Genomic DNA, 21,743 nt, shown 5'->3' with positions numbered 1-21,743 from the left:
GGTCATGATCCCAGGGTTCTGGGATCGTGACCTGAGCCGAAGGCAGATGCTTAACGACTGAGCCACCCAGGCGCCCCAGGAGCCTCTTTAACCTTAGGAAAAATTGAATTCACTGGGCTCCTGGCTGGCTCAGTCATTGGGTGTCTGCCTTCGGCTCAGGTCATGGTCCCGGGGTCCTGGGATCGAGCCCCGCATCGGGCTCCCTGCTCAATGGGGAGTCTGCTTCTCCCTCTCCAGCTCCCAGTGCTTATGTTCCCTTTCTTGCTGTCTCTCTCTGTCAAATAGATAAATAAAATCTTTAGAAAAAAAAAAAAGAAAGAAACAGAACCAATAGATGGTGCCAATGGATGGATGGACGGATGGATGGATGGGTCAGTAGTTAGACAGACAGTCAGGTGTTTAGTATAAGGAATTGGCCTCCACAGTTATGGAGGCTGATGTTCCCAAGAGCTGCAGTCGGCGTGCTAGAGAGACCCAGGAGAGCAGATGATATAGTTTCAGTCTGGAGGCCAGTGGGCTCAAGACCTAGGAAGGGCCAGTGTTTAGTTCATGTCTGAAGGCAGGAAGAAACTGATGTTCCGGGGCGCCTGGGTGGCCCAGTCATTGAGCGTCTGCCTTCAGCTCAGGTCATGATCCCAGGGTCCTGGGATCGGGCCCCGCATCGGGCTCCCTGCTTGGCGGGAAGCCTGCTTCTCCCTCTCCCACTCCCCCTGCTTGTGTTCCCTCTCTCGCTGTCTCTCTCTCTGTCAAATAAATAAATAAAATCTTTAAAAAAAAAAAGAAAGAAACTGATGTTCCAGCTCAGAGGGACTGGGCAGGAGGAGTCCCTTCTACTCACAGGAGGGTCACCCTTTTTGTTCTGTGCAAGCCTTCAACTGTTTGGATGAGGCCCACCCACATTAGGGAGGGCAGTCTGCTTTACTCATTTTGCTAATTCGCATGTTAATCTTATCTACAAACACCTTCACAGATGCACCCAGAATAATATCTGACCAAATGTCCGGGCACCAAAAATTAACCATCGCACTTGGATCAATTCACTGTGAATAATGTGGCTATGTGCGTGGGTTTTACGAACGGCTTTCTTTCCTAGGAAGCTTTTCCTTCATCACCACCTGCTCCGTCTGTGCCTTCATTCTGCCTCAGTTTGCCCAGAGCCCTTCTCCTTCCTGTCCTCCCTTTCTCCCTACTCTCCTGAGAGGAAGTTAAGGCAGTTTGCACATTTCGTTTGTTTTCATTTGCCTGTTGCTCTCTCAGTGTTCTCGGGTGGATAGCAGTGGGTGTGGGTCGTGGACTCTCTCTTCTGGGACCTCGGCCCCCTCCCCTTGGACCTTGGGAAGGGCTCGTCCAGAGGGGCTTGGTGTGGTGCCCCCCACCTTTCTCTCTAGAGGAGAGGCTGCTGATCGTCTGTCATCAGGGCTGCTTGTGCTTTTAGAAGCCCAGGAGCCTGTGCGTGGGCCGCTGTGGTCACGGCGCTCCGTCGGGCGGTTTCCCGGTGACCACGGCAGAGCCCGGCACGTGCCACGCGGCCGCTTCACTCAGGGTTTGCGCCGGCGACGGCGGCCTCGGCGGTCGCGGCGCTGGCGTTCCGGCTGGCCAGCTCCATCTGTGCCAGCCCCTTCCTGTCATCCTTCAAGTCACGGAGTCCGAGCCCAGGAGACCTGAGCCACCGTCCCGCGCGCGACGCTCGTGCAGGTGCCAGGCCCGCGCCGCAGCCGCGTCGGACCTCCGGGAGGATGCTCGAGTGGCGCTTGCCTCTGTCTTAGGGGCTCTTCCCTTTTCTTTCCCTTCGTCTCCCCGTTCTTATCCTGTCCGGTGCAGAAGCCGAGTCACGTGGTGTTCCGGGCGCGCCTGCGGCCGTCGGTGAGAAGCACGTTTTAGCTCGCAGCCCAGCACGTGAGCGCGCACACACACACACGACGGACCCACCGCCTACTTCCTCTAACACCTCTCACGTTTTCTGTTCTATTTCATAGTATTTCGTAATTAAAAAAATCCTGGCCCCAGCCTACTGACAAGGCCTCGGGCCCCTGATGGGTGAGATCTGTGGCCGGAAGGACGCGCCTCAGCGCACAGCGGAGTCTCGCTCCTCGCCCCGACTCGCCGCAGCCTCTCTTGATCCCAGACCGAAGGGCCTCTTCCCTCGGGGCTCCTTCTGCCTTTCCTCCCACAGCTTCTGCCTGCCTGACCGCCCCTCATCCACAGGCTGCCTCAACCGCTGTCCCCAGGGAGGCCCCCGCCCCGCCGCCCTGGGCTCCCACGGCTCCCTGCCCTCGGGAATGGCTGTCCTCCCCGCGGGACACTGAGCTCACTGAAGGCAGAGCCTCGATGGCTTGTTCTCGCCAGCGTTTGAGAATTGGAGAATGGCCTTGAAGGGAGTGCCTTTTCTCCCCTTTCCAGATGCCCCCGGGGATGCCCCGTGTAACCTCTTCCTCCATCTCTCCTTCCCCACCTGCCCTAGTTCCTGGCCCAGCTGAAGATCATGGACTACAGCCTGCTGGTGGGCATCCACGACGTGGACCGGGCGGAGCAGGAGGAGATGGAGGTGGAGGAGCGGGCGGAGGACGAGGAGTGCGAGAACGACGGGCTGGGGGGCAACCTGCTCTGCTCCTACGGCACGCCTCCCGACAGCCCGGGCAACCTCCTCAGCTTCCCCCGCTTCTTTGGCCCCGGGGAGTTCGACCCCTCTGTTGATGTCTATGCCATGAAAAGCCATGAAAGTAAGTAGGAGCCCGCGTCTGCCCTGCCCACCCCTGGCCCCCGTGCGACCTCCTCAGGCCCATGTTTAGGTGCCCCTCTGGGTGTCTGGACCCCCACCTCATTCACTGCTGACTTTGGCCTTCTCCTGCCTGCGGGCTCTCCTCCCGATCTGCCGGCAGGAACTCTGGCTTCTGGGGCCCTGCGGTCCTTCTCTGTCAGGCTGTCCTTCCCCTCTCTGCTTGTCCTGGAAGCCGGAGGCTTGGCTCGGCCCCGGTTCATGGTTCTAAACTCTGAGAAAGACTGTCCACAAACAAGAGAAGAGCTCTGGAGGCTTCTGAGAAGGGCCCATTAGCATTCCTTTCCTCAGGGCCACGACGCCAGGGGTGGGTTCGGGCCTCAGGTCTGCAGGGCTCCTGCCCTCCTCCTCCCCTGCCCCCCCCCAGGTGCCCCCAAGAAGGAGGTCTATTTCATGGCCATCATCGATATCCTCACACCGTACGACACGAAGAAGAAAGCTGCCCATGCTGCCAAGACGGTGAAGCACGGGGTGAGTCCTCCCTGCCGCTCCCAGACGCCCCCGCCCCCCCGCTCTCCCTGCCGGGCAATTTCCCCCTGCTTTGCTGGCTCCTTTCCCCAGGGCCCCTGGGTGTGACTACAGGTGACAGCTTGGTTTACCTGCCCATGCTCCTCCCCAGAGAGCCCTCTTCCCCTTGGACTTGAAGCTCCTGTCTCCACACAGGGACCCCGCCCAGAGATCCTGCGTCTCTCTCCCGCCTCCCCACCACCTTGCTGCTCCTTCAGGGGGCGCAGGCTCGGGGTTGGGAATCCGAGGAGTGAGGCCAGGGCCACTCTGAGACGGAACCGCTCCTCCAGGCGGCCTGGCCAGCCTGAGGTGTAGCCTTGCTCTCCCGCGCCGAGCCGGAGGCTCCTCAGTCCCCAGGCTCCTCCCAGCTGGAGCCTCCCAGGAGCCACCCCGTTAGGGCCAGGAGCTTGACCTGAGCCGTGGCCTGTGTGTGTTCCAGGCAGGGGCCGAGATCTCGACTGTGAACCCTGAGCAGTACTCCAAACGCTTCAACGAGTTCATGTCCAACATCCTGACGTAGTTACCTGCTACCTTCAGCCAGAGCCAGAGAGCCGGATGTGGGGTCGGGGTCGGAAAAGGGAGAGGGTGTATTTGGGCTGGATGGGAGGGTGGGGAGCAGAGTGGGGAGGGTGGGGCGCAGAGGGGAGGGCTCTGGTGAGGAGCCGGCAGCCCAGGATGGAGAGACTAGCTGGGGGGGAGGGGAGGTGCTGCGTGCTCACGTACTCACAGGGTGCACCTCACCTTCCGCTCACCCTGGATTTGCCCCCCATTTGACCCAGGTTGAAAAGGGGTTTCCTTGTAACTTTTTACAATACCTTGGGGCTAGAGAGGACTTTGTAGGTTTATGTGGGTTTCGTTTCTGCAATCTCATCGCTCCAGGTTTGCTATTTATAATGAAGTATGTCATCACCCCATCACCCTCCCCATCCCTGCCCTGCTCTGAGCTCCCTTTAAAGAGGCCCCCCATGGACCCGGCCGAGGGTCCAAGCACTCTGACACCAGAGGAGAGGAAGTCAGACACCTCAGCCCTGCTGCACTGGGTCTTGTCTGGATTAACTTTTTAATTTTATGGAGTACTGTGTACAACTTCCTCCACCTTTTCGCCTCGGATCCAAGTGAAACGTTACCGGATTCCTCCATGTAAATGCTGTCCTCCCGAAGGAACGCTCCAGATCAACATCAGGCATCTTGGATGAGGAGAGATCTCCCAGGGGTGTGAGTTGATCCTCATGGGATGGTTGGGGGTGGGGGTCGTGGCTGGGCACTCGGACAGCTGGTCCTCACAGAACCCCCTGGACATCACCCATGCCCCTGGCCCCTGGCCTTGTCACGTCCTGTCTATAAAGCCTGCCTCCCGCTGGGTGAAGAGGAACTAGGAAGCGTCTTTACGGATAGCAGGACCCCCAGACGCTGCGGGGTGTCAAATGAGGCCTTGTGCCCTCCATCCATTTACTTCCTCTGACCTTGGCCCAGGTGGCCGCCCTTGTACTGGAGCTTTTTGCTGGGGCCCATCTCCACACGCCTGGGGCGCTCCTTGCAGAGATTGTCTTCAAGCGCCAGGGCCACCGTGTAGATGATCTGATGCCCTGTGCCTGCGGTCTGTCCCCTGGATGGTCGTGGCCAGCAGGGTGTGCGCCCCCCCCCCACCTTGGAGGGTGGCACCCAAGCCTGAGGTTGCTTCAGAGTCACTTGAGGAGGGGACCCAGGAAATGCAACTTGGAGGCTTGGTGTGGGGGATCGACCTGGCCCCGCCTTTGGGACTGTTTTCCTTGATGCCCCCGTCTCGACCTTTAGCAGACCTGCCAGCCCCGGGCTTCCCCAGGAGTGGCATCCTGCAGCTTTCTTCGGGGCCTCCGCCCAGCTGCTGAGCGACCCAGTTCTCGGAACTGAGCCCCGTGCCCTCCTGTGACACCATCAGAGCAGTCTGGTCTGGCTAGGAAGGAGACAGCCCTGTGTCGGGGGAGGTTCATTCCTGCATCTTCTCACCCCCTCACCAGGAACTGGAGATTTAGGATGAGATATGGTAAAACTTGTAGATAACCCCACAGATGCGAAGGAAGTTTGTAGAAACATTGGAACGAATGGATTGGTTTCCTGTGGCTCCCTCCAAGCCTGGCCGAGCTCAGCTCCTGAAGCAGGAACCAGCACCATCTCCGGGCCCTACCCGCAGCTTTTAGGTCAGAGAGGAATGGAGGCAGCATTCTTGGACCCCGCGGGGGCTGCTGGAACCGTTCTGGAAGAGGCAAACAGGTCAAACGACCGCCCTGGCTCCGGAAAGGGGTCGCAGGTAGCTCCGAACCGCAGCGGCAAGACCACCAAGTGACTTGGGGAAGAACTTGGAACCAAGCGGCTCATGGAGGAAATCGATCTGACTTAGGAAGGGATTACGTAGGAATAATGTTTGGACTTGATTTCCCCACCTCCTAATCAAGAATGAAAATTTAGATCTGCCCCTCGAGAGGCCCAGCATCTTCCGAGCTTGGCGGGCTGTGCTCCCGCCGCCGCCCGAGCCTTGGGCTCCCGCCGGCTTCCTGCATTTGGTCCGCTGATCATGTTGCCATCGTGTGTATGAAAAGTGTCACATAACCCATCAGTTAAAGAGGAGCTACCAGGTATCTAACTTCTTTAACATTGAGTTTTTGTGTTTTTATGGGTTTTTCTTTTTTTTTTTTTGGTATATTGTTTACATTTTGAGAGTAGCATTCTGTTTCAAATGCTCTTTTTGTTTTTCTGACAGTATTGTTTGGGTCAAAACATTTGAACTGTGGTTGGATGGATTTTAGATTTTTTTTTTAAAAGGTCCTTCTCTGTGCTATCTTCAAAACCTTGGGTTTAGCCCTCTAATTCCTTTGGCATTCGAATGTTCAAAAGCTGTTTATCTTGGTTTATACCAGTTTTCTTTCTCTTTTTGTAATGATGCAGGTATATTTGGTTTGTGGTCTGAATGTGGAGAAAGTGAACTGACCCCCCAGCTCATGTCTGCCCCCATTCCTTTCTCCGAGCCCCACCGTTCCCTCTCTGGGTTGTAGAAGGCGTCCAAGGGCAAGGGACTAGCCTCAGCCTCCCTCTCTGGAGCCAGGGAGAAAACCTCCAACAATCTCACAGCATCCCAGAATAATTTGGGGTCTCCCAAGAACGAGGGTGTAAGTAAGAATAGGACATGACTGACGGGGTGAAGCCTGGAGGGGGAAGCCTGTGCAAGATTCCTCGCCCTTGCCCGCCTCAGCCGCCTCGCCAGTCGCAGCTTCTCCCGCCCTGAAGCCTGTGGCTGAGAATCCAGTCTCTCGGGCCCCGCAACCCAAGCGAGGGTTCTCCGAGATCGCCACTGAGACCACTAGAGGAAGGCCTCTGGCCCTTGTTCCTTTGAACGAACTACGGAGTGTGCCCCCCAGTGCGGGCTCCTTCCCCGTGCCCTGCGGTGTGGGGGCCCCCGGCAGAAGCCAGCAGTTCCAGGAGCGGACTGAGCCGGTGCTCCCCCTCTCCTTACCTAGCTCAGGGGTTACTGGTCTGGGGCAGGTGCCGTGAGTCGCCCCTGTGGCTGGTCTCAGTGGCACCCCCTAAGTTCCCACCACAGGCAGCTCTTCTTCTCCTCTCCCTCCCTCTTCCTTGTTTCTCTTGCCTGTGCTTTAGGCCTCAAACAGGTCCCCTGGTCGTGCTCAGGGCTGGGGACTACAGACTCCTGCCCTAACGTCCGCCAGGACCTGCCCTGGGGAGGTGGACCGAAGACCCGGGACTTTTCTCAGCAGCCAGTCCCCGCCCCCCCCCCAGTTGTCTTACCAGTTCAAGTGGGGAGGGAAGAAATTTCGGCACTCCCTGGCATTTGAGCTACTCAAGTGTCGGGGGCCAGAAGGGACTGTGTGTTTAACAGCTCTGACTTTAGAACTTACAGCTCCGGCCTTAGAACTGTGGCTCCCCCAAGTCTAGGGACCTCACTTCTTTCTGGCAGAAATGGCGGTGGGAGGGTCCAGCCTGAGCACAGGAATCCCAGGGAAAACCCAGTTGAACAACTGCCCCCAAATCTACCAGCCATCTGCAAGGGGCAGGGACATGGCCCACCTTCCCTCGGAGACGTGCCACGTACGACGAGCACCTCTAACGGAAAGAGGAGACTCAGCTGTCCCCAGCGTGTTGTGCTGAGATCCTTGGGAGGCTGGGGAGGAAACTTGCAGGGGCCCCCTCCCTGCTCAGAGCTGTTTTGTGAGTTGTGAACCAGCAGCCTTGGGGGGGGCCCGAGCTGCTTGGCACACCCGGACATCAGGTCAGATCATGGTCATCAAAAAATGTGAATGAAGCTTAGATTCACCTCGGGGGGTAGTGGGACACACTGGCACCCGCCATACGGACGTGACTTCTCGGTTTCTCACTGCGACCTCCGTTTTTTTAAATAGGAATTTTCAACCCCTTGTGCTTGTCTAATGTCTGCTCAGAACAGTTCGAGACCCTGTTACTGTTTTAAAATGCATGCATGTTAAGATGAATCTCCAACCCAAGGAACAAATAAAACTCAAAAAGCTTTGTGTACACATCTGTCATGTATGAGTCCTTTGGAAATGAGCCTTTATTTTTTCCAGAATTAAAAGGTTTGGGTCCCAGTTTCAAAGGTTGCTTGGACAAAATCCCAGTGTGACTTGAGTTTGGAGAAAGAATACAGGCTAGGACTTTGGCCGCCGACTTTCCTTCTGCGCACACCGAGAAATGGACAAACCACCGGCCCTCACTTCTCCAGCTGTGTAAGACCAACACCGGCGGGGGGCGGGGCAGACACCTACCACACCTGTCCCTGCGCTCCCGTAACTAGCTACGTGGTCACCTCGTGTATCTCATGTTCTCCATGTAGACCCTCAGCTTAAAATCTAGGGGTTCTCCCCGTGTGGTCCTCGACCAGCTGTGTCAGCAGCAGCTGCAAGTCAGAAACAGAAATTCCGGGGCGCCTGGGTGGCTCAGTTGGTTGAGCGACTGCCTTCGGCTCAGGTCATGATCCTGGAGTCCCGGGATCGAGTCCCGCGTCGGGCTCCCTGCTTGGCGGGGAGTCTGCTTCTCCCTCTGACCCTCCCCCTCTCATGCTCTCTGTCTCTCATTGTCTCTCTCGCAAATAAATAAAATCTTAAAAAAAAACCCAGAAATTCCCAGGTCCCTCTGCAGATCCGAAGCAGGAACGGTTTTAACAGGCCCTCCAGGTGATTCTGATGGAGGCTCAAGTGAGGGAACCACCGCCACAGGTTGCAAGCTGGAATCATTTGGGAAGCTTTTAGGAAAGACAGGTGCCAGGCCTTTAAAAGCCAGTTAAGTCGGAATCTTGAGGGATGGGACCAAAGTATCTGTGTGACTAATGTGCAGCCAAGGTTAAGAAACGCTGAACCACAAGGGTATTACCTGTGGCTACGTGGCCCAATTTCTACCTGAAACAATGAAAGATTTAAGAGTTTTCCAGCAGAACTGAGTGAAAAGGATTCTAGACTTTGGGGTCAAATGGAATATGGGTTTCCGTTGTTGCTCCACCACTTATTAAAGTGGCCTTGAGCAAATTAACTGCCTTAAGTCGCCATGATGACTACATTTTAGAACGTGTGAAGCACTTTGTGCCAGGCCCAGCGCCCAGCAGGCGCCCAGCAAGTCATCTGTAGCTGTTACCCCACCGGTGCACCAGTAGAAGATGCTCTAAGGCAAGAAGAAACCCAAGGGCTGCGCTATACCCAGAGGAGCTCTTTGTAACTACCAAGCTGGGGACAAAGATCTCTGGTAAAAGACCCAAAGACAAAGAAGCAGAAGTGAAAGAAAAACTATTTATTTAAAAAAAAAAAAAAAAAAAAGGCTCTGGGAAGAGAGGGTTAGTCCATGCGGGCCTTCAGTGTCCTGGTGGTGATTTTGTCCTTCTCGCTGCAGGGGAAGAAAGTCACAAAACATCTACACCATTCTAGAATGCAGAACAGCTATGCTGCCAGCTCTGAGGTTTAACTGTTTTGCTTGTTTTACATCAACAGTTTGTCTGCTCAGTCTGGGAGGAGGAAGGGGAGAAAGGCGAAACAGGGAGACTAGTGAAGAATCTCCAAAGCTGGACCCACCAAGAGTCCAGGTGATTCAGGGCTTGACTGGGCAGCCCTCCAGAGAAGGGCAGAGCGCCTCCCCCCACCCCCTGGCCCAGAGAACCAAGTCAGGAAGGGGAAGTATTGTGTTTCATCCCAAGGAACATAAAAGACCCGAACGGTCAATTCTCTATATCAGCCCCAGTCTGTTTTCATAATTAAGCAAGCTCTCCCATTAAAAAAAGGGTCCAAATGCTTATTTTGGGATGTACCCAAGGAAAGCTGTTGGGAGGACACCTACTTCATCCAATCAGGTTCCTGGTGATAGCTCCAGACACGTAAGGGGAAACGGGGTGGCAGGTAGGGAACTGGCTGGGGTTGGAAAATCTGTTCTCAGAGCTCAGACTATCACCCTGTGGGGGCTCAGAACGTCACCCAGAAGCAGGAGCTGGGAGAGGAGGGAGTCGCCTGGAGTTCTGATCAATCTGCAGTCGTTCTGCTGTGGCGCATCCCCACACAGACCCCTGAGACTTGGGCATACTTGAGAAAGCAATGTCCACTGTGAGCAAGCGGGGGTCGGGGGCGGACTCAGGGTCACGGCGCCTCACCTGACCGAGGCCAGGGACACCAGGCTGGGTTTCTGCTACCCCAAGCCTGCCACAAGTGCCTTTCCTCCCTCACACCGGCTCGGGAGGATGGGAAAGGAGGTGTTTGTCCGGGAGGGGAAAGGCAGGTGTCTGCAAAGCTGCTGGGCTTTGCCCACTCATACTCACATGATATGGACGATGACTCCCATGCCTGACACTGCATCCCGATCCACAGCATTCAGCATGGCTTGCGAGATGGTTTCAAATAGGTGTTCTGGCTCCTGCCAACGGAGCCGAAGCCTCAGACCCAGAGCCTTGGACCCTACCTGGGTTGACCCCTTAACTCTCTTTTTCCTAGGCTCAAGGCCCCCAACTCTGGCTATCCCCGTGCCTGAAGGGAGGGATGGTTCCCTGGCTGTGGGAAGCCCCCTCAGCTCCTCAAAAGGAAGCAGGGTATGGAAGGGCAAGTGAAGGGGAATTCAAGCTCTGAACTTCCTCCACTAACCAGCAGCGACACCAACGCCTGCACCAAGGCCTGGCAGATGGAGTTTCTGGACACCCTCCCAAGGCCCAGCAGCTGGGCTTTCTCTCCTACCTGCACCTCCTCCTGATGTGAGGACATCACACACCACGTAAACACATGATGGCCAAGGGGTGGACACCTCAGAGCCCAGTCCCACTCCGTGCCGCCGACTCACCATGTTGGGCTCCCAGAGGGACTCGCACATTCCGTACATCTGTTCTGAGCAGGTGCCGCTGACCACAAAGTCGTCAGTCACCATGGGGCAGCCGATGAGGTCTAGAGAGCAAATGAAGGGCTTAAAGGTCTTCGGGTCCAACCCAGCGATGACGGGCTCTGTGTAGTAGGGGCCAAACCTGTGCAGGCCAGGAGCAGAAAGAAACCACAGCTCAAGCACATCCACTTTCCTGCTCAGGCCTACTCAGACGAGGCCCTGGCTCAGACCGGGCAGGAGCACAGAGGGCCTCTTTGGGAAGACCCACTTCCCCAAGGCCAGCTTTTCTTTAAACCCTACGCCCAACAGACGGCTCAACCTCAACGACCGCAGGATTAAGAGTCACATGCTCTGCAAATGAGCCAGCTTTGGTTCACCCTTCCCCACCTCCTGGCATCTGACAATGCTCAAAGACTTCTTCTCTTCCCTGACACTTGCCTTCCTATCCTCCTCACCCTGACCTTCTCTTCCACTTCTTTTTGGGAATTCTGATTTCTTCTAATCTTCCCTATCCTAACCAAAGTCCTACCACCATTCAATTCTCTATTCATACATCTATCTATACCTCCACTCCTTTTGAAAACAGCTTTGAAGCAATTTCTAAGAAAAATACTGAAAAGGGGCACCTGGGTGGCTCAGTCGTTAAGCGTCTGCCTTCAGCTCAGGTCATGATCCCAGGGTCCTGGGATCGAGCCCTACATCGGGCTCCCTGCTCAGCGGGAAGCCTGCTTCTTGCTCTCACACTACCCCTGCTTGTGTTCCCTCTCTTGCTGTGTCTCTCTCTGTCAAATAAATAAAAATAAAATCTTAAAAAAAAAAAAAGAAAAATACTGAAAAATAAAACGAAACCATTAAAACAATACAAGACACTCAGACCGAACACAAAGTTTTGTTGTGAGTCTCCCGGCAAGCAAGGCAAAGGACATTCAGTGAGCTGGGTTATTTTCATTGCCTGCCTACAGGAAATGGGAGACTTTCCAACCTGTTCTAGACCCTGAGCTCTGAGAAGAATTAATCTCAGGAATCTCTCTACATAAAACACTCTATATAAAAACTAATGACCACTATTCTCAATAGAAACAGTAAGTTAAGATGTGGGGCGCCTGGGTGGCTCAGTTGGTTAAGTACCTGCCTTCGCCTCAGGTCATGATCCTGGGGTCCTGGGAACGAGCCCTCTATCAGGCTCCCTGCTCAGTGGGGAGTCTGCTTCTCCCTCTCCCTTTGTCACCCCCCCCTCCACTGTGCTCGCTCGCTCTCTCTCAAACAAATAAAAAAATAAAATCTTTAAAAAATATATATATATAAGATGTCTGGTCTTTACTTACCCACGTCTTCTATCAGCTCTCAGTAATGTCTAAGAGTATGACCTTAAATTATAGCTCTGTAAAAAATAATTCTAAAAAAAAACCTACTTAATTCTAAAGTAAAGGAAGGGGTTGAGATAGTGTGCTTTGATCCCGTGTTTCTTGAACAGATCCCTGTATCAACTTTTATAAAAAAATTTAAAATTTGGGGCACCTGGGTGGCTCAGTCGTTAAGCATCTGCCTTCGGCTCAGGTCATGATCCCAGGGTCCTGGGATCGAGCCCCGCATCGGGCTCCCTGCTCAGCGGGAAGCCTGCTTCTCCCTCCCCAACTCCCCCTGCTTGTGTTCCCTCTCTCGCTGTGTCTCTGTCAAATAAATAAAATCTTTAAAAAAAATAAAAAATAAGGGCGCCTGAGTGGCTCAGTCGGTTAAGCATCTGCCTTCGGCTCAGGTCATGATCCCGGGGTCCTGGGATCGAGCCCCATGTCGGACTCCCTGCTCAGGGGGAACCTGCTTCTGCCTCTTCCTCTGTCCCTCTCCCTGCTCGGTCTCTCTCTCTCAAATAATAAATAAATAAAATCTTAAAAAAAAAAAAGTCCGTACATTGCTCAAGTTTGCAAATCACAGCATTAGCCTACTCTGCTGGAAAATCACTGACTTCAATTGGGCTTGTAGAGAAAGCTGCTGACTGACTAAGAACCTAGAATTTTCCAGGTCAGCCTCAATGTTCTATATTTTTCTTTTCTTTTCTTAAAATATTTTATTTGTTTATTTCAGAGAGACAGAGATAAAGCATGAATGGGAAGGAGGGGGAGAAGCAGACTCCCAGCTGAGCAGGGAGCCCGACGCGGGGATTGATCCCAGGACCCTGGGATCATGACCTGAACCAAAGGCAGACATTTAACTGACTGAGCCACCGAGGCGCCCCATTGTGTATTTTTCTTATTTTCTATAAACACGGTGGGGTGCTGGCTCAGTCAGTAGAGCATGCGACTGTTTTTTTGGTTTTTTTTTTAAGTTTATTTATTTATTTAAAGTAATCTCTGCACCCAACTTGTGAGCTCACGCCCCATGCTGGGTGTAGAGTTTACTTAAAACAAAAACATGAGCCATTACACAAATAAATGTGTAATGTGAGTTAATTTTCACAAATGTATAAGACATTTTCCCCCCTCTATAGATCAGTTTAAAAAATTATTTAAGCCTTTCTCAATTCGGGATTTTGATAAACATGGTTACCACACATGCAGACAGTTTGTATCTGAGGATATTAACATACACCTAGAAAAAGGCAACCCTTTTATGGTTTTTAGATTGTGAGACTAAAAAGGCAACAGTATTGCTCCAGGTGTGGAAATGGCAAAGACTTAGTTTTGAAAGCTAAAGAGTACGTCTGTAACTTTTCCACAAAGTTTGAAATTATTTCAAAATAAAAAGTTTAGGGCGCCTGGGTGGCTCAGTTGGTTAAGCGACTGCCTTCGGCTCAGGTCATGATCCTGGAGTCCCAGGATCGAGTCCCGCATTGGGCTCCCTGCTCGGCAGGGAGTCTGCTTCTCCCTCTGACCCTCCTCCCTCTCATGTGCTCTCTCTCATTCTCTCTCTCTCAAATAAATAAATAAAATCTTTAAAAAAAAAAAAAAAGAAAAAGTTTAAAAAGAAAAAAAGGAAAAAAAGAACTCCCTTGTCTGCCACCCAGTTTAGCCCAGAGCTGAGTGGAAAAGTCCCTGTGGGGCTCTCCTTCGAATCCAGCTTCTGCACTGGATTCTGCAGCTAGGCCTCTGCTTTCCTCGTCATGAAGTCTTCAAAGAAAATGGACAAAAATTCAGATACCCAATTCCTAGGTCTGAGAATCTAGTGCCTAAGAAGTAGCTCTGGGGGTGCCTGGGTGGTTCAGTTGGTTAAGCGACTGCCTTCGGCTCAGGTCATGATCCTGGAGTCCCGGGATTGAGTCCCGCATCGGGCTCCTTGCTCAGCTAGGAGTCTGCTTCTCCCTCTGACCCCCCCTTATGCTCTCTCTCTCTCTCATATAAATAAATAAAATCTTTAAAAAAAAAAAGAAGTAGCTCTGGAGTACAGGTGGCTCCTGGCTGGGAGACTAACCAGGCACTCTTTGGAGGGGTTAATTCTGTTGCCTGGAAGCACATTTGTCTGCTATTTGCATTCCCTGCCTTCTTCTCAAGTAACCCTTTTCTTTCCTATTTGGTTGTCAGACCCACAGAAAACAGACCCAAAAAGTAAGACTATCACCCTGCAAATAAGCAATGGGAGAAGGAGGAGGAATCTTCCTGGGCATCCCTCCATACTACATACCTACTTGGCCAAAGGTCTCTGCATGCCCCAAGTCCCAGGCTACACTTCCACTCACCGTTTCTCATATAAGAGGTTGGCCACCATGCTCATGAGGGTGTAGGGCTTGATCTGCCGACCTTCCTTCAGCTCATACAGGTTCAGCCGGAACTTGAGGCGCTGGGCACTGTGATAGGAAAAGAAAAGTGAGGTAGTAAGTCACTACTGAATGTTCCCTGGTGTCCACCCTGCAGAGGTCAGGAGGTACGGAGGGAGACACACAATCCCCACCCCTGACAAGGCCCCTCTCTTCCCCTCCCAGTGATTTTCTCACTGGAAGTCCAGCCTCACGTCCATGTTTCAGACTGTCTGACACTTACCACCTGTAAACATGCCACTCTGCTAACACTGCTTTTCCCAGTTTTTTTTTGAGGTGAGGAAAGGGGAACTAAGAAGTAGATTCTGGGGCGCCTTGGTGGCTCAGTTGGTTAAGCGACTGCCTTCAGCTCAGGTCATGATCCTGGAGTCCCTGGATCGAGTCCCGCATCGGGCTCCCTACTTGGCAGGGAGTCTGCTTCTCCCTCTGACCCTCCCCCCTCTCATGTGCTCTCTCTCATTCTCTCTCTCTCAAATAAATAAATAAAATCTTTAAAAAAAAAAAAAAAGAAGTAGATTCTGCGGGGCACCTGGGTGGCTCAGTCGTTAAGCGTCTGCCTTCAGCTCAGGTCATGATCCCAGGGTCCTGGGATCGAGCCCCGCATCAGGCTCCCCGCTCTGCGGGAAGCCTGCTTCTCCCTCTCCACCTCCCCCTGCTTGTGTTCCTGCTCTCGCCTGTGCGTCTCTCTATCAAATAAATAAATAAAATCTTAAAAAAAAAAAAAGAAGTGGATTTTGCCTCTCTTTCTTGAGGAACAATTTATATAAAACGCACAGCTCCTCTACACTCCTCACAGGAGTCCACCTGCACACACAGTGACAGGAGCGAACAGCAGAAAGAGCAGTGGAAAAAAAAAAAAAAGGAAAAGAAGGAAAGAAAAGAAAGAGCAATGGACTGCAAGAGCTGACCTAAGCCTTCATCCTCCCACTTAATTTTTCCATCCGTACGATGAGGACACAACAAATCACAGAGCGGTGAGACAATGTATGGGGGGACGACCAGGTGCTTGGAAAACTACAAAGTCTTCTGTGTGTTAAGAAGCAGCAGCTGGGGGCCCCTGGGTGGCTCAGTCGTTGGGCGTCTGCCTTCGGCTCTAGTCATGATCCCAGGGTCCTGGGATCGAGCCCCACATCGGGCTCCCCGCTTGGCAGGAAGCCTGCTTCTCTCTCTTCCACTCCCCCTGCTTGTGTTTCCCCTCTTGCTGTGTCTCTCTCTGTTAAATAAATAAAATCTTAAAAAAAAAAAAAAAAAAAAGCAGCAGCTGCTGTACTAACGGTTTGGAAGGTGCCGAAGCAAAAAGGCCACACACCTCCTCCAGTGCCACAGCCCAGAGCCCAGGACAGGCCCCTGCAGGGGGCAGACCAATGCCAGCGCTGCCAGAGGCAAAGCAGTCATCAAAGGACACAGAACAAAGCCTCAGATACAACCTGAGTTTCCTCTGACAGGTGAGGAAACTGAGGCCTAGCAAAATTAGCTATTACTGCCCCCAAGCACACAAACTTGGTGAGAAAGCCTCCTGAAGAAAAGGAAATGGTGTGAGGAGACGGGCCATGACTGGGGAGAGGAAGGCTGATGGGGGCCTTTACAGGGATGGGAAATCAAAGCTGTCACCTTGATTCCACCAGGATGTGGCTGGCTTAGACCTAGAAAGAATTTCCAAGTCGTGTGTTCTTGAGACTGAGGGAGCTTCGAGGGAAATGAGAGAAAAAATTCTCTGACAAGGTTTCACTCACCTTAGTGAACTATTCTCTTGGTCTTCTAAGAACTAAGTCCAGGAACTGCTGTTTGTTGGGCCACCAGCTTCCTGCAGGACCTACCACCTGTGACATCTTCCCTCTTATAAACCCTATCCTGATTCTTTCCCTCTGGCCTCTCTACTTCCCCGCACTGCTAAATATTCAGTTCAGCTCTCGAACAGCAGCTCATTTTTCTCCTCTCCATAGTTTGTCTCTCCCATAGGTTTAAAACATCACCAGTGCTTCGCCAGCCCTGAGATAGATAATGTCAAGATCCCGACTGCTTGAAAGATGTTTCTCCTTGGCTTGCCTTGTCCCTTCAAAAATAGTGTCAAAATCAGCCATCACCTTTCCCCTAAAACTAGCCCTCCCAGTTTCTGTATTTCAGGCGACATGCTCAAAACAGAAATCATCTTTAAAACATTTCTGGATTACCTACATGCCACCTACGGATCTAGATACTAGTAACAGATAAAAAAGACACAGACTCCCCTCAATGAATGACTCTAAATGTAGTCTCACGATATCCAAGTGGCCACTAAGGCTGGTCAGCAACAACTCTTAGAAGTGCCTTCCTTCCTTTTCCCACCGCTTCCACCCATCCAGACAATAACCCTCATACCTGGACCAACACAACAGCTAACTATGTCATCTCTCAGACTCCCCCCTCCTCTCAAATCACAGAGCCTCTGTCCACTAGATGACAAATCTAGCAGCTAATATGCACCAGCTCATCATGCGTTAGTTATCTTTCTGTATAGCGTTTCCCAACTAAAACTGGATTTATTTAGGGACTGAGCACAGGCCCGAGAGAGACCTGCACTGGGATCCTGGATGGCATTCGTAAGCTTGCACACTGGGCAAGAAACTCTAAGACTCACAGTTTCCTCATCTGCATAATGGGACAGCAACTTGGTCATGTAGTTAAGAGGATTAAGTAAGGCCATGCATCTAAGGTGCTCTGCGCAGAGTCTAGCACTGAGTAAATGCCGGTGCCAGCTGGTTAGGATACAATTCTGTACGGCTTACTGGGTCCGGCAAAGTCTCTGATTCACTGGTGCTGTTTGGTAGATGGCTGATACGTGGGCCACTCGAGACGCCAGGCCAGGCTAGCCCAAGAAGAGGCCTGCGTGTGGGCGGGGACCCCGGACACTTACACAGTCTGGACATCGGTGGCGAGCCCGGCCAGGCCTATGTACAGCCGATCGCCCATGGGAAAGATCTTCTGGAAGTCCGTGGTCACCATCTGGGCCTGGATCCCGAAGCGCCTGTCGGCAGCGATGGCCACACAGTTCTTCCCCTTCATGGCCATGACGGCCCCTCCGTTATAGGACATTATAGACTGCGGCAGACAGAGCGGAGGGGCTCAGCGCCAGGGGCCGACCGCGGCCAGAGCCCCCGGCGCGGCCCCTGATCCCGAGGCTCCCGTACGCACCGCCCTCCACTCTGGAGGCGGCTGCACACCGCGAACTCCAGCGCTGACATGAGCGCTGTGCAGCTGCGGGAAGCCGCCTTCAAGCCCTTGGTCCTCACGGTGGTCAGCTTCCCTTCAAACTTCAAACGACCACCAGGCCCTCTCTGCTTCCCAAACCTCCCATGCCGCCCTCCCCGTTCCTCAGTCCCTACCCCGCGTCCCTCCTCCTCGCCCCCCATCTCACCATGACGGCGGTGTTGCGAGACCTCCAACCACCACAATTCCAGACAACCGGCTATGGCCCTCCCAGCGCAGCCACTCTTGCTGCCTTCTCGGTGCGCGCCGAAAGGCCGATCCTTCCGGGACACTTTGACTTCCTATTGGCTGTGCCTCTCTGTCAGTCATCAGCACGGGAGTTTGGTTGAGAAGCCAAAACCGAGAATGGGACGGCGGAAAGTGAAAAGTCACCGTGAGTGCGGAAGGGCCTGGCGCCGCGGTGCAAGCTGGGATCGCGGCGGACCCGGACTCCAGACGCCAGATCCCGGGGCCGGGACCTGTGTGCACGTGGGCTGGGGAAGCCCGAAATAGGGGACGCGGTCCCCAGCTAAAGGGCCATGGTGTTGCTTATGAACGTGTGCGTCGGGCGTATTACTCATGCTAGCTTGTTTCATTTAGTCACTCCAGAAATCCTTACATGTCTTATGTGCCAGGTACTATACTAGGCTCTGGACGTTCACGGGCCTAGAACGGTGCCTGGTATTTAGGAGGTGCGCATTCAGACATATTTAATGTTTCGAGGAGGAGGAGCAGGGGAGGGCGTCGCGGGTGTACTGCGGAGCGGCAGGGGTTCAGCTGCAAAGGGGACGTTTGGAGACCAAAGGTTGTTATGCTTTTGGGGACTCTCAGGAGGTCGACTTCATGTATCCCCAAGACTCAGGTCACCCTAAAAAAGGACGTTTCGGGTTTCCCCATCTTATCTTCCTCTAAGAGAGATCCGGAGGAAGCCGGCGACTACCTCTCCCAGAACCAGTGCATAAGACGTGAAGGTCCCTCCTCCTCCCCTCCCTCGACCGGGACCCTTTGCTTTCTCCCCAGAGTCTGACTTCTTTCGCCTGACTGCAGGGTTTCCGTTGCAGTCTTGCGCCGTCGTAGGCTCGCTCCCATTGACTCGGCTCGCCGCGACGCTGGCAGCTGTCGGAGTCTCTGTGGCGCAATCGGTTAGCGCGTTCGGCTGTTAACCGAAAGGTTGGTGGTTCGAGCCCACCCAGGGACGCAGTCCTTTTCTCCTTTTCTGTTAAAAGGAAAACCTAAGCGTTATTCTCTCAACCCCTAAAATGCCAAATTTCGTTTTGAAATGGCAGAGATACTTTTTCTATAGCAAATCAGAGGATCATTGTAATTGAAAATTCGTTGTTGTTCAGTCAATGATGGGATAATTTCTCCAGCACTTTCCTCCACCGCCTACCTCCTACCCCACCCCCAGGTTGGATTTCAGGAACGGCGAAGACAGAGGTTTTTGTCTCTGTGCAATACGTTTCAGGTTGCATTTTTCGTAGGATTAAGAATGAATTTACAGTGGAGGTTGGACAGTTTTCCATTGTCTGCTTCAATCGATGTTACAGTCTCGAAATGCTACGTTTGGAAGGGAAGAAAGTAGCGCAAGAGACAAAGGCGGGGAGAAACTGTGGGATGAAGCAAAAGGTGAAAAAGGGAAAACATAGCTGTGATATACAGAGACGGAAAAGGGACACTACAGAGAAATAGGCGGGGTGAGTGGAAGAAAGACTCCAAGAAAATGGAGGGAAAAAAAGATGCAGTTAATATGAGAAGCTTCTGAAAAAGGAAAACAAAAACAAAACTATTCTAGATGTACACACAGAGAAGCGGGGCAGAGGATGGAGAAATAGAAACAGAAACTGACAAAGGACATTGTCGTGGGGAGAGAGGAGTGAAGGACACAGGTAAAGACTGTAAAAAAAAAAAAAAAATCAGTATAGGAACTGCCCGCTCCTACCATTGTCATCATCAAAGTGAAAAGTCAAGGGGATCTTACCTTCGCAGTAGCTCTTGGCATGTGCCAGAAATAGTTGATTAGATTTCCTGGGTTCCTGCCCTCTGGAAGCTTCTAGTCTGTGACAGACACAGTGATTCTTCAGCTAGAGGACCCTGTGAGATACTACAACTAGCAGAGAATGCAGGGGAAGCATTTGTATCTAATGCAGCCAGGGGCACATCCCAGGACCAGGAGCTAAGCAAAGGACTCTCAGGCAGTTCCCTTCAATATCTGGCTTCTCCTAAAGATTGGGCTCAAAGGACGCCTCTTCTGAAAACCTTCCCCAGGGCTCACCGCCCCCACCCCCACCCCGCCCCTTACCAGGCGCTCACGGGGCTGGTGGGGACAAACCAGAGGGATACACAGCGCCATGGAAACTAACAGGACAGGCTAGGTAGCCCCACTGGCCTGTGAGCTCCTTGTAGGCAAAAATCCGGCTCATCAGTGTTAGGTCCCTGGTGCCTAGTGCAGTATTTGACATTGGTACAGGACAGGTGCTTTTTTGCAGGGAAACCAAAGAACTTCAGATGTGAGAGAGGTTGGGTCTCAGAAGGTTCTGATAAGGCAGAAAGGCCAGGGATGTGGGGACCGGTGGCCCAGGATGGAAATGATTAAAATGAAGTTTTAGTGGGTAGTGGGGTCTTCATCCCTCTGTCTTGTAGTTTGCTAGTGACTGGCGCTAATAACTGAGGAACAAGTGAATGGATGCCCAGTCAGCACGGTGGGCCTCCTCACTGCAACACTCCAGGATAAAGGACCGAAGTGGGGACTCATCAGCGCTCTTCCAGGTAGCTGATACCCGCCCCCCCCCCCCCCCCACACCCTGGGTGCCCATGTGAATCGTGTGTGACAGAGATCTATGGGAAGCCCCTACAGGTTTGCCTTGCCCCGGGATCGTCTAGCTGGACAGGAGCGACAGACCAGGAGTCCCTGATGCGCTGCCCTCCCCGCAGGGCAACTGGGAGACAGTGGAGGATGCACGAGTCTTCCCTGGCAGACTTGGGGATGCTGGCGACACACTTGCCCTAGGGACAGAGGGTGTGTCCACCCCAAAAGCCCCCTTTCCAAGAGGGGTGGTGAAATCCCAGTCTTCGCGTGCAAGGACAGGGGAGTAGGTGACCGGGTCCTCTCCCGGACCTTCTCCCGCGGGTTCTCAGACCATCCCCTCTGGGAGGAAATCTCTCCCGCCCATCCTCTTCCTCCCCGCCCCCATTCGGCCGGTGCGGGCTGAAGGCTGAAGCTGGGGTCACTTGGCGGCCAGCGTCCGCAGGTCTCCTGGTCGCTGGCCAAAAAGGGTGAAAGCATTCAGTCCGGGGGGCCCAGCTTCGGCTCTGCCTGAGCTGCGAGCGCGGAGGCAAGAGGAGGAGGCAGGCACTCCGAACCTTGCGGGAGATTTGTCTCCTAATTTCCTAACTCGAGCCACCCATCGCCAGTGCGCTTAATGGCCCGTCTGGCCAGATAATCGAGCTCTCTGGAGGGACAAACCCAGTGACCATCTCTAATAAATCTTGAATAACGAATAAGCGAACCGACCGTCCTAATGAGGCAGGGCCCGGGTCGTCGCCGTAACGTGGTATCGATTGGCTTCCCCGGCGCCAGCCTCGGCCGCTCCTCCCCGCCTTTCCAAGCCTCCCTCCTCGTTTTCCCCTCCCGGCGGGAGCCACTGGGGACGGGAGCCCGAGCGCTGGGAGGAGCCGGGAGCGACGGTCGGAGGCGGACTGGCAGCAGCCGCCTTTGCGCTCGCCGGGCTCCTCCCGCCGCCGGGGCGAGGGAGGCGCACCAACCGCGCAGAGCTCCAAGCGCGATCGGCGGCCGGAGAAAAATGCGGGAAGCAGCTCAAGGCAGGAGAAAAAGCGCGGGCCCACTTTCGAGCCCCGGCGCCTGGTTTTCTAGTCCAGTCGGGCCTCTCGTATGCGACCGGGTTATTGTGTCCCAGACCCGGAGCCTGAGTCCGCGTCTTCAGCCTGTCCCCCGGCCCAGGTTGCGTTCCATTCTTCTCCGCGCGAGCACGCGGGGGGCGCCAGCCTCCACCCCAGCAAACCGACCCCCGCCCTCAGGCTACCCCCAGGCCTCTCCTCCGAGGCGCCTCCGCTGGATCCCGGGGGTCTGCCTTTTAGAGCCGGTGATCGGGCCGCTGAGCGGGGCCAGGGGGGGGTGGGGAGGAC

The 21,743-nt window shown here is 53.7% G+C and overlaps 2 protein-coding genes and 1 non-coding gene across 6 annotated transcripts in view; 2 read left to right on the top strand and 1 right to left on the bottom strand.

Moving 5' to 3' along the window:
- Positions 1–7,806, top strand: part of PIP4K2B (phosphatidylinositol-5-phosphate 4-kinase type 2 beta) — a 25,413-nt gene extending 17,607 nt beyond the window's left edge. For all 4 annotated transcript variants that reach the window (XM_035026989.1, XM_035026992.1, XM_035026990.1 and 1 more), the window contains exons 8-10: positions 2,462–2,720; positions 3,144–3,247; positions 3,723–7,806. In XM_035026989.1, the coding sequence (XP_034882880.1) occupies positions 2,462–2,720; positions 3,144–3,247; positions 3,723–3,803 (444 nt within the window). In that variant the 3' untranslated portion in view covers positions 3,804–7,806. The remainder of the gene's footprint in view (positions 1–2,461; positions 2,721–3,143; positions 3,248–3,722) is intronic.
- Positions 7,807–9,052: 1,246 nt separating this feature from the next.
- PSMB3 (proteasome 20S subunit beta 3) lies at positions 9,053–17,863 on the bottom strand. The gene is made up of 6 exons (XM_035026988.1): positions 17,770–17,863; positions 17,269–17,453; positions 14,298–14,405; positions 10,592–10,769; positions 10,080–10,174; positions 9,053–9,160 (listed from the first exon to the last, which is right to left on the bottom strand). Exons 1-6 carry the CDS (start codon positions 17,770–17,772, stop codon positions 9,112–9,114), a joined length of 618 nt encoding a protein of 205 aa, XP_034882879.1. The 5' UTR covers positions 17,773–17,863; the 3' UTR covers positions 9,053–9,111.
- An 861-nt stretch (positions 17,864–18,724) lies between these two features.
- TRNAN-GUU lies at positions 18,725–18,798 on the top strand. The gene has a single exon. It is a non-coding gene; the product is annotated as a tRNA-Asn (tRNA).
- Positions 18,799–21,743: the final 2,945 nt, after the last annotated feature.

Source organism: Mirounga leonina, unplaced genomic scaffold (genome assembly GCF_011800145.1).
Source record: "Mirounga leonina isolate KUSES-001 unplaced genomic scaffold, KU_Mleo_1.0 Mir_200, whole genome shotgun sequence".
Lineage (NCBI taxonomy): Eukaryota > Metazoa > Chordata > Mammalia > Carnivora > Phocidae > Mirounga > Mirounga leonina.
This window is presented reverse-complemented; position numbering and strand designations above follow the sequence as displayed.